This window comes from Penaeus monodon, chromosome 5 (genome assembly GCF_015228065.2).
Source record: "Penaeus monodon isolate SGIC_2016 chromosome 5, NSTDA_Pmon_1, whole genome shotgun sequence".
Lineage (NCBI taxonomy): Eukaryota > Metazoa > Arthropoda > Malacostraca > Decapoda > Penaeidae > Penaeus > Penaeus monodon.
The window spans coordinates 42,189,963-42,199,158 of record NC_051390.1 but is presented as its reverse complement, the minus strand read 5'-3'; the positions used below and the strand labels follow the sequence as shown (position 1 = coordinate 42,199,158).

The window sequence follows — 9,196 nt, the reverse complement described above, 5'->3', positions numbered from 1 at the left end:
CTTGGGGGCAAAGCCCCCAGGTAAGTAAGTACAATATGTCATGAAAGGTCATATGGCACACTATGGTAAAGCAAAGTAGTGAAAAGGGTTAGGAATGAGATAATGATTTGGGTAAAGTTACAAGTTGAACAGGTACTAGAGGGTAGCATAGTAGTGAAAAGGGTTGAGAAGGGAGTTGATCCTACATCTTAGGAAGTGGATAGATGGGATTGAAAAAGTGAAGGGAAAACAAGAGGAGAGGGAAAGAAAGAAAGAAAGAAAGAAAGAAAGAAGAAAGAAAGAAAGAAAGAAAGAAAGAAAGAAAGAAAGAAAGAAAGAAAGAAAGAAAGAAAGAAAAAGAAAGAAAAAGAAAGAAAGAAAGAAAGAAAGAAAAGAAAGAAAAGTGGTGTTTCCCTACACTGGACCTCAGTATCTGTCTATGCCACCCTACAGTAACAACTGGTATTGCATTGGGGGGAAATATAAATAAAAGAATGGAATTCATCCTAGATACCTGCTAAGTTTACTAATTATTGTGTACTAATATGGGGGGGGGGATGAGGGCCAAGGCTAACATTGGGCCTGTCCCCATATTGTAACCCCCCCCCCCCTGACAACAATGAGCAGGGGATTGGGGGGGGGGGGGCATGATGTGAACCACACAATTCAAACACTAACACTAGGTTTACTAATTATTGTGTGTTTTTTTGCCAAAATTTTCTGACAAAGTGGTCTAATACACAGGCTCCCAGTGTCAAGGTGTTCAGGTCTTCCCCTGGTAACCTTCTTGCCTGATCCTGCTACAGCAACATCTTTCTCATGTACTGCCAGTTTATCTAATTCTCAAATTCTAAAGCAGAATAATAAATAAAGCTTAAGTAATTATTTTCAGACTGTCTTTGAAGGTGAGTGAGATTCTTACTTCACTTTCTTCAGTGAGAGAAACTACAAGTATATTTGTGTGGATGCTTGTGTCAACACCATAAATAAATAAAAGACTAGTCTTCCTATATTCCTAGAGATGACAAATGGATTGTTCCCTGAAAATTACCAGCATAGTGCTATTAAGCATTTCACTATGGAAAAGTAATCAATACCTTTCCTATTGATTATTCATTTTATAGTTTTGTTATAGTTTTACAGCAGCAACAGCCTTCAGAAGTTCTCAGCAGTACTAGAACTAAATAGTATCAATAATAGAGGTAATGCTACAATGTGTAATAATGTTATTTGCAGTGTCAAGAATTTTAATTTTTCAAGTTTTCTAAGGAGTGGAAGGGGAACATGTATACACATATACAGGTCATACATAAATCAATCTTGTGTTGTAATTGGTTTAATATTCCATCTTTTACTACATATATAAATAGTGAGCTTCAATTATGTTGTAGTTCTGGAATTCATATGAAAACAAAATCACAATCTGTTTCCGATGTATTTCACTTATTTAAAATGTTTATATACAAGAAAAATATTCCATGGAACAGGAATAATATGCTACATCATGAAAGTGACCTCACCTGTAAATATTACATGTAATCAACTTAACTGAGATTGATAAGGACAACACTGGGTCACTATTAGCTCTACCTAAACCATGGGCTTTGCATCTTGAAGCTGGAACCAATAGCCGCACTCACAGCGCTTAGACTCGCCCTTCTCCAGCCACATCCAGTTGATGCTGGTAGCGTCCTCTTCACAAATGCAGCCAACTAATCGCCTCTCGTAGAAGGAGGGGACAGTTGTTGGGTTGGTCTGGTCTCCACTCACACGTTTGTAGACCCTCATGTCAAAAGGGTTCTGAAATAATAAGGCAAGTTTGTTAAAGTTAACCCACTAGTACCAGATACAAGTATACTGTCCACTATAGTTTTGTTTTGCTAATGTATATATAGAGCTTCAAAAGTACTCACTTACCTAGGAGTTAATTACTATGCCTACCAGTTACCATCAGTTTATCCTATTCTTGAGTTTTTTTTTTGGTTTCTACTATAATTTTAATAACATTCTTATCTTCCTCCTTATCTTTATCATCATTAATATCAGGTTATTAACTCAATGCTGCTAGGACCTTGTAATGCTCACTGTAGTTCTATTTTGTGAAATGTTTACACAGATGGGTTTATAAAGTGCTCAGCCCCAAGGAGGCAATTGGTAGTCTATGTGATGTCCCCCCCCTCCCCCTTCAATGATTTTTCTTCTCTTTTTAATTACCTAATACTATTAACAATGATGCTATTATCAACGTCATTATCAATGACATTATGACATGTTTGTTATTTACCAATCCCAATGATGATAAAAATTAACCCTTCAATGACAGTTTCAGAAATCTCTCGGCATCAATAACTGACTTCTGGCAACTGTCTTGCCAACTGGCCCTAGAGTCCATGTAATGGAACTTTCCGCTTGACTCACTTCAGCGTGTCACAACGCCTATAGCCATACCCGGCATAATAGGTCGGTTTGTCATGACAGTTATAGGCGTGGCCCAGCAGATGTGGGTTAAAAACACTATTTCCAAAAATCAAGAAAAACTGTGAACAACTAAGACTTTTGTGACTAAGCACTTGTTGAGCCATCTTTGTATAAATATAATTAAACTAAACTCCAAGTGGACATGCAATTTATGTATATGCTATCCCTGATGACACTGGATTAACAATGTGATAAAATGAAAAACTTTCCTTTGAAAAAACTCAAGGAATAGGGTAAATAGGTGAAGTCAGATAGGAACAGTAATTAAAATCTTGGTGACTAGTCCTTCTATATATAAACTTCAAGTGGGGGGTAGGGGATACTCAGGCATTACTATGATAGTACATGTAAACTAAAGAAACTGTAAATACAAATACAGTTTTTGCCTGCAAGTCCACTGTTATATGTTCACTATATTCATGGCTATGTATATTTATTTAAATGTCAGACATAGATGAATTTTAATACAAAAAATTAAAAAAAGTAATCAGCCAAAAACCATCAAATGTCAGTTAACTGAAAACAACTTGATAAAAAAAAAAAATTGTTTCCTGACTAAGCCTGCTAAGTCTGAAAGGTTCTCTTCTTCCAACACATTAATGGTTTGATTACCTCATTACCAGCTGCCTTAGACAACAGTTCCTGCTTCTCCAAACCAGTAGCATGCTCCAAGGGATCAGCCATCACTGTTGAAAGGAGAAAAACAAAGGAATTAGATCTTAATATTCTTTACATTACCCAATATTAATTTTATGCAATAATACAACATTTAAAAAAAATCACTGTTAACCCTTTTCTGCTGGGCAACGCCTATAGCTGTTAAATCGGCTCATCATGCTGTGTTGCAACGCACTAGAGCGAGTCCGGTGGAAAGTTCCGCTGCATGTAGCAGATTCCTAGGCCAAACAGCAGGACTGTTGCCAGATGTCACTGCAGTCAGTGATGCCCAGAAACCATTAGTGAAGGGTTAAAATCCAATCTTAGGATAAGATATTCAACATAATCTACTATTGGATTCTATCAAGCAAGTATGCAAATAACATCTAGTTTCAACAGTGTACAAAGCAAATAAACTTTAAATCTTATTTAAAGTTTATTTCAATAAGTAAAGTAGTCATTGCATTGAGAGAATGAGAATATGTAAATGACTCAGTTATACGTGATTATCAGCAACTGAAAACGAAAAAAATCACAAAAGGCATGTAAAAACATCTTGGATATTAACTTGGCTTGTTTTCTTACCTTTAATACATAAATCTTTGAACCCTAAAGCCTTTGCCAATCATACATAATTTCAGATATTAAATACTTATCAAAAAGAACAAATTACAAAGAACACAAAGTATCCCTTGACTATGGTGAAGCCTTCCACTCCATTAGAAATTCCAAGTTTGTTTTGCCAAAGAAAGTAGTCCACAAGTCTATCTCAAATTACATTCACTGTCAACAACACTGGGTGTTTACTGGAAATGTCGCAGATATTGCTACTTACCCCCCCCCCCCCCTTTGAAAATTTGCATAGACCTGTTTTTAAATTATCTAATGTATGTATCTGTATTTAGCAATCCCATAGAAAAAGGAAAGAATTACATAATTATAAAAAATTTAGGAATAAGTCAAAAAGGAAAGAATTACATAATTATAAAAAATTTGTCACTCAGGGACTAAGTTCCCTTCTTCACTTATCTGCTAAGTCAATGCAAACAAATCGTGCAACTTGGAAAATAGAAGAAAGGATAGTAGTACAAGTGGGACTATCACTTAAACACATTGCACGTCATGTAGTATTACCATGATAGACTCTGGCACTCGCAAATCATAAAATACCAATATATTTCTTTCAGGAAAGTTCTAGCTATCTAAATATTTTTACCACACAACCAAAAAAGACAAAGAAATTCAATCATGAGTGCACACATTATTTTGATAAGCCGAATAAATAACTGCATGAAATTAATAAATGTAAATATACCTTCAGTTCATTTTTCTAGCTTTGGCAATAGGCAATTTAAAAAACATTCACACTCGAGAACAAGAATCGGAGGAGATGTGTGTATATGGCATATGTCGCATACACGATATTACAGTAAAGCTAGTGCGCACTATAGTGTAAGACAAAATGGTATAAATAAATCTTAGTAGTTTACATATTGTTGCTCATAAAGTCCATTTGCATGCATTTAAAAACATGTTTCACACATATTTAACTCTTGGAGGTGTAATAACAGTATTAAAGTCCACAGGACATAGATGTTTAAATAAATGTGCTTTCACAGATGTCATTAGTATGGAAAGGCAATTTAAACAAACCATTCAACTCAGAACAAGGAATTCAGGAAAATAATGTGTGATACTATCTATTGTTTGATACACATTTACAAGTAATTTCATGTTGCTATACTATAGTTTAAATCAAAATGGTATAAAGTAAATTTAGTGTGATGTCATTATATGGTGCATTAATATGCAATTTGCCAATGCCATTGGCTACAAAAGTCATGTTGTCACACACGGTATTTGAACTTGTGTGGAGGGTGTAATGAACCAGTGAAATGTCCACAGGACCATAGACTTGTTTAATAAAATAGTGCCTCAAGTGCAATAGTGGAAATGTGATATAAAGCAACACATCTACATATTTTTCTTCATGCAGCATCAGAGTTCTACCCATTCTCTGGTTAAATTAGGTATTTATTTATTTATTTTATTTTATTAATGAATAATACTGGTTAGGAGAACACATCAATCAGAAGGGGGTCCGAGAGCATAGCCCCTGAGTTAGGAAGGTTTTTGTTTTAAACGGTTCCCAGCTAGGGAAGTATGATCGGGAGGGGGTCTAGGGTGGAGCTCCCAGGTTGGTAAGGTTTTCAGTTTGTATGGTACTCTAGGGAATATATACATTGTAGTGTATAAATCCCACAGGGTTAGGTTAGGTTGCTTTATTGGTTAGGATGCATTGTACGATTACCACAGAGGATGTGGATTGTGTAATCTCATAGACAAAATTTGGCACGGGTTTTTGAAAGATAGGCTTTTTAACATTTCATAAATCACTTTAAATTTCTGCAGGTTCCTATTGACATCCAGTGCCATCCATAATCCCCTCCCCCCCCCTTCAACCCCTGGTTCCCTATGCATCCCCCAAGATTGTTGGGTAGAGGCAGTATATAAAAAAAAATCTGATTTTGGAACTTAGTCTCTGGAGGGTGTGTCGATCTCAATAACAATTACCAATACCAGTGAGAAATGCTTATTTTAAGTGTGCTGCATTGATTCCGGGTCATTTTTAACGCCATATAGTGTATATACAATAACAGATTAGTATCTATCTCAGCCTGATATGAGCCCATCAAGTGCCCCAAATGCCAAAAAAAGTGATTAGAAACCAAGGAATTGTGACCATAGATGTAAGCGAAGAAAAGTTTGGTGTTTCACTATATAAAGGTATGTGGTTTTACCCTGGGGGTCCAGGGGGCAGAGCTCACTGACTAGGGAATATATAGATTTTTTCTTAAACCCACGAGGATCAAGGGGGTGTAGCCCCCTGGCTAGGCATATATGTAGTAAAATATATTATATATATATATATATATATATATATATATATATATATATATATAAATATATATATATATATACAGGTTTGTATATTACTAGGGGGGGTCCATGGGGTGTAGCCCCCTGGTTTCTGGATTATGTGAAATCCTGTAGATTTTAATTGAATGATGGGTTTGATTCACGTAGTTTACTGAAAATTAGCACGTCAGTCTGTAGACTTTCAAAGATGGCGGGGACGTCTGTAGAATTTCATTAGTCATTTTAATAGTTTTTTTTGGAAAATTTTCCATGCATGTCAACCAGGAGTACAGTAAAATAAGTGTATGGAGTGATTACCTTAATGAAAACTAAGACCCTTTTCATCTATGGCAAAATGTGTGCAAATAAAAAATAAGGGAGATATAGGACAGTGTTTTGGTAATTATTTATGCTATTCTGTACAATAACCTTGTGCGCATGCACATTTTGCCACCAGGAGATTTGACAGGCCAGCAGGGCCATTACGCCGTGAAACGCTGGTGAAAAATGTTGCATTTCCAGTGCTGCGTCGATTCCAGGTCATTTTTAAAGTCCTTTTGTGGATATACTGGACAAATAGACATTAGTTTCTATCACAGCCTGATATTTGAACCCATCCAGTGCCGCAAATGCTGAAAAAAGTATTGTACGATTACCACAGGGGATCTGGATTATGTGAAATCCCATAGATTTTTACCGAACGATGGGTTTGGTTCCCGTAGAGTATTTCGAAAGTTGGTGCGTCGGTGCATAGAGTTTGAAAGATGGCAGCGACTTCCGTAGAGTTTCATTGTCCGATTTAAAGCGTTTTTTGTGCTTGTTTTACATATTTATTTCAGCCTGTTTTACCCCACAATTTCCCTGATCTACTTCATGCCCTCCCCTGCTATCAGGACTTATCAAATCACATCAAGATTGTCGGCTGGAGAATGTAACTGAAAATATCATGATTCATTCTCATCTCACGAAAACAAATCTGATAATATAAATATTGTCTGGGAAGACCCGGTTGTCATTTTCAATAAATTAACCTAAAAATCAACTTTTAAACATTTTATATATCACTTTCTTTGATTTCTACAAGTTCCTATTGACATCCAGTGCCATACATTAACCCCCCTCCCCCCCCCTCAAACCGAGTCCCTCACGCATCCCTCAAGAATGTTGGGTAGAGGGGGGGGGGGGCAGATTTTGGAACTTCGTCTCTGGAGCATCGCTCTTGGTAACAATTACCCCTTGATGGAGGGGGGGGGGGGTCATCTTAAAATAAATGTTTTCTCTAGTTTTAAAATCAAAGTTTGTGTACAGAGCCTGTGTGGTTTGGATTTTGGGTTCACGCGTTACCCTCATTTTGGACTTTGTCTCTGGAGGGTGTGTCACTCTCAGTAATAAATACCACACCGCTGAATAAATTTTGAACTTGACCTTGGTTGTAAAGAAATTACCTTTTTCTTTTTCATAATTGTCTCGGATTTTCTTATACATTGTTACCAAATTACTAAGTAGCACCAATTCCTTGCTATTAACTTGCTAAGGGAACACATACATGAAAAGCACCTCATTTTGTTCTATCTATTATAAGCAAAGTTTACCTTGTTCCATACAGCTATGTGGAACAATCTATACTGGGAATTTCCTACAGAAAACCTCAAAATCTTTCAAAAAGCAAGCCACTATCTCTTTACCCATTTTTACCCATTCATTCTGCTTTATCTCACAATTTCCTAATCATACTTCAAACCCTGCCCCACTATCACTTATCTTAACCAGAAGTAACAACTTGAGCAAGATTTACCATAACACCGAGTAAGAAATACAGCGGACTGAAATGTTTATTTTGTCTTGAATAAATATCTTGCTGGTTTATGTTACCCTTTGAATGTGTTAAGTGGAAAATATCTCAATTGACTTCACACGCTTGATAAGGAGGGAAAAAAATATCCTGAAACTTTAGATAAGCAAGAAAAATCATTTTCCTGCTGATAAACCCCGATAACACGAACCCGGTTCTTTTAATCGTCTGCACTAATTACATAGTCATGTGATCTTATCCATCATAAAAGCTATCAACTCCCCATAATAACTCCAGACTCACAATTCCCACATAAAACCGGCTCCTAAAACCTACAACCATATCCCTAGAAGCCCAAATAACGAATTAACCAAAAATCCAGGCCACGGTCACGTACACCTATGTCCCGGCTGGAAATTTCTCGTCCGAATTTCCACGGCCAAAACCCCTTCCAGCGACCATTTACACCAAACTTACTCTTGTTCGCAAATCTGACCGAGGTGAGCTGAACTCCCCGGCGGGAATTGAGGACCAAGGAGCGGGCGATGAGAGAGGCCATGGCGGAGAGCAGCGAGAGGCGGTCCTTGGCTCAGCTGGTCGAGACGGGATCTGGGAATTGCGTAAAGAAGGACCGCTGGTTCCATTCTCTAAAGCCCGCTTATTCGTGAAAAAAAAAATTAAAAAAATGTCAAAATCGTGGTGCAGAAATTATGTATAATAAAATTTGACCTGAATTTGGGGAGAAAATTATTTTCGGTGGTAAACTTTTATTAAGATTTTTTTTTATTTTATCGCCTATATTGTAATTAGATTCAAATACACATTAGTTTTATATATTCATATCGTATTTTATTTATTCGTAAACAAAACTTTAGAATATAATATTTCCATGGAAAATAGAACCATCTTTAGACAAGAAAACGTAAACAACAACAAAGAAGAGCGTTTGTGGTTGGTAAGTCCTTTTATCATTCAAAACTCAATAAAAGAAAGAAAGTCTTTAGATATGAAAGCTTATTTTACGGTTGAAAGTGTACTTAGCTAACAACATTTATCGTGTGATGTAACTAGGTATTTCGGATAGAATGTGTAATTACAATCATGGGTTCTGATTTAGATGCAGAGCACTCGAGTAAAAGGGATGTCCTTTATGTTTGTCGGAAAACCGAATCCAATTAATATATTCCCATCTTGGTGCCAATGATCGAACAGTACCTTGGTGATTGAGTCAATAAGAGTCCACGAAAAGGCATACGAGTGTGTTGGTTAAACACTGGAGCGGGCTATTCGTTTCAGTCCCCAGGGGAAGGTGAGGGGAGCTCTGCACTCCTAAACCAAATTATTAAACTGCTCGGGTAAGCCCTTCCCTGG

General features: G+C 36.7%; 2 protein-coding genes across 3 annotated transcripts in view; one reads left to right on the top strand and one right to left on the bottom strand.

Annotated features, from left to right (window-relative positions):
* Positions 1 to 1,299: 1,299 nt before the first annotated feature.
* LOC119573208 (cytochrome c oxidase subunit 5B, mitochondrial-like) lies at positions 1,300 to 8,464 on the bottom strand. The gene is made up of 3 exons (XM_037920313.1): positions 8,303 to 8,464; positions 3,070 to 3,143; positions 1,300 to 1,779 (listed from the first exon to the last, which is right to left on the bottom strand). The coding sequence occupies exons 1-3, from the start codon at positions 8,382 to 8,384 to the stop codon at positions 1,570 to 1,572; spliced, it is 366 nt and encodes a 121-aa protein (XP_037776241.1). The 5' UTR covers positions 8,385 to 8,464; the 3' UTR covers positions 1,300 to 1,569.
* A 257-nt stretch (positions 8,465 to 8,721) lies between these two features.
* The window catches only part of LOC119573209 (splicing factor 3B subunit 5-like), a 2,151-nt gene continuing 1,676 nt past the window's right edge, over positions 8,722 to 9,196 (top strand). The window contains exon 1 of one of the 2 annotated variants that reach the window (XM_037920314.1): positions 8,722 to 8,780. The gene's annotated coding sequence lies outside the window, so the exon portion shown is untranslated. Of the gene's footprint in view, positions 8,834 to 9,196 lie in introns of both variants that reach the window. The other variant, XM_037920315.1, reaches the window with a different exon arrangement.

Bases quoted from the DNA above. Each gene is read 5' to 3' on its own strand.
- LOC119573208 (XM_037920313.1), bottom strand. From the start codon at position 8,384: ATGGCCTCTCTCATCGCCCGCTCCTTGGTCCTCAATTCCCGCCGGGGA. The intron at 3,144-8,302 runs GTAAGTTTGGTG...TCCTTTCAACAG, and splicing joins GGTCAGATTTGCGAACAAGA to TGATGGCTGATCCCTTGGAG. The intron at 1,780-3,069 runs GTAATCAAACCA...TTATTATTTCAG, and splicing joins CTAAGGCAGCTGGTAATGAG to AACCCTTTTGACATGAGGGT.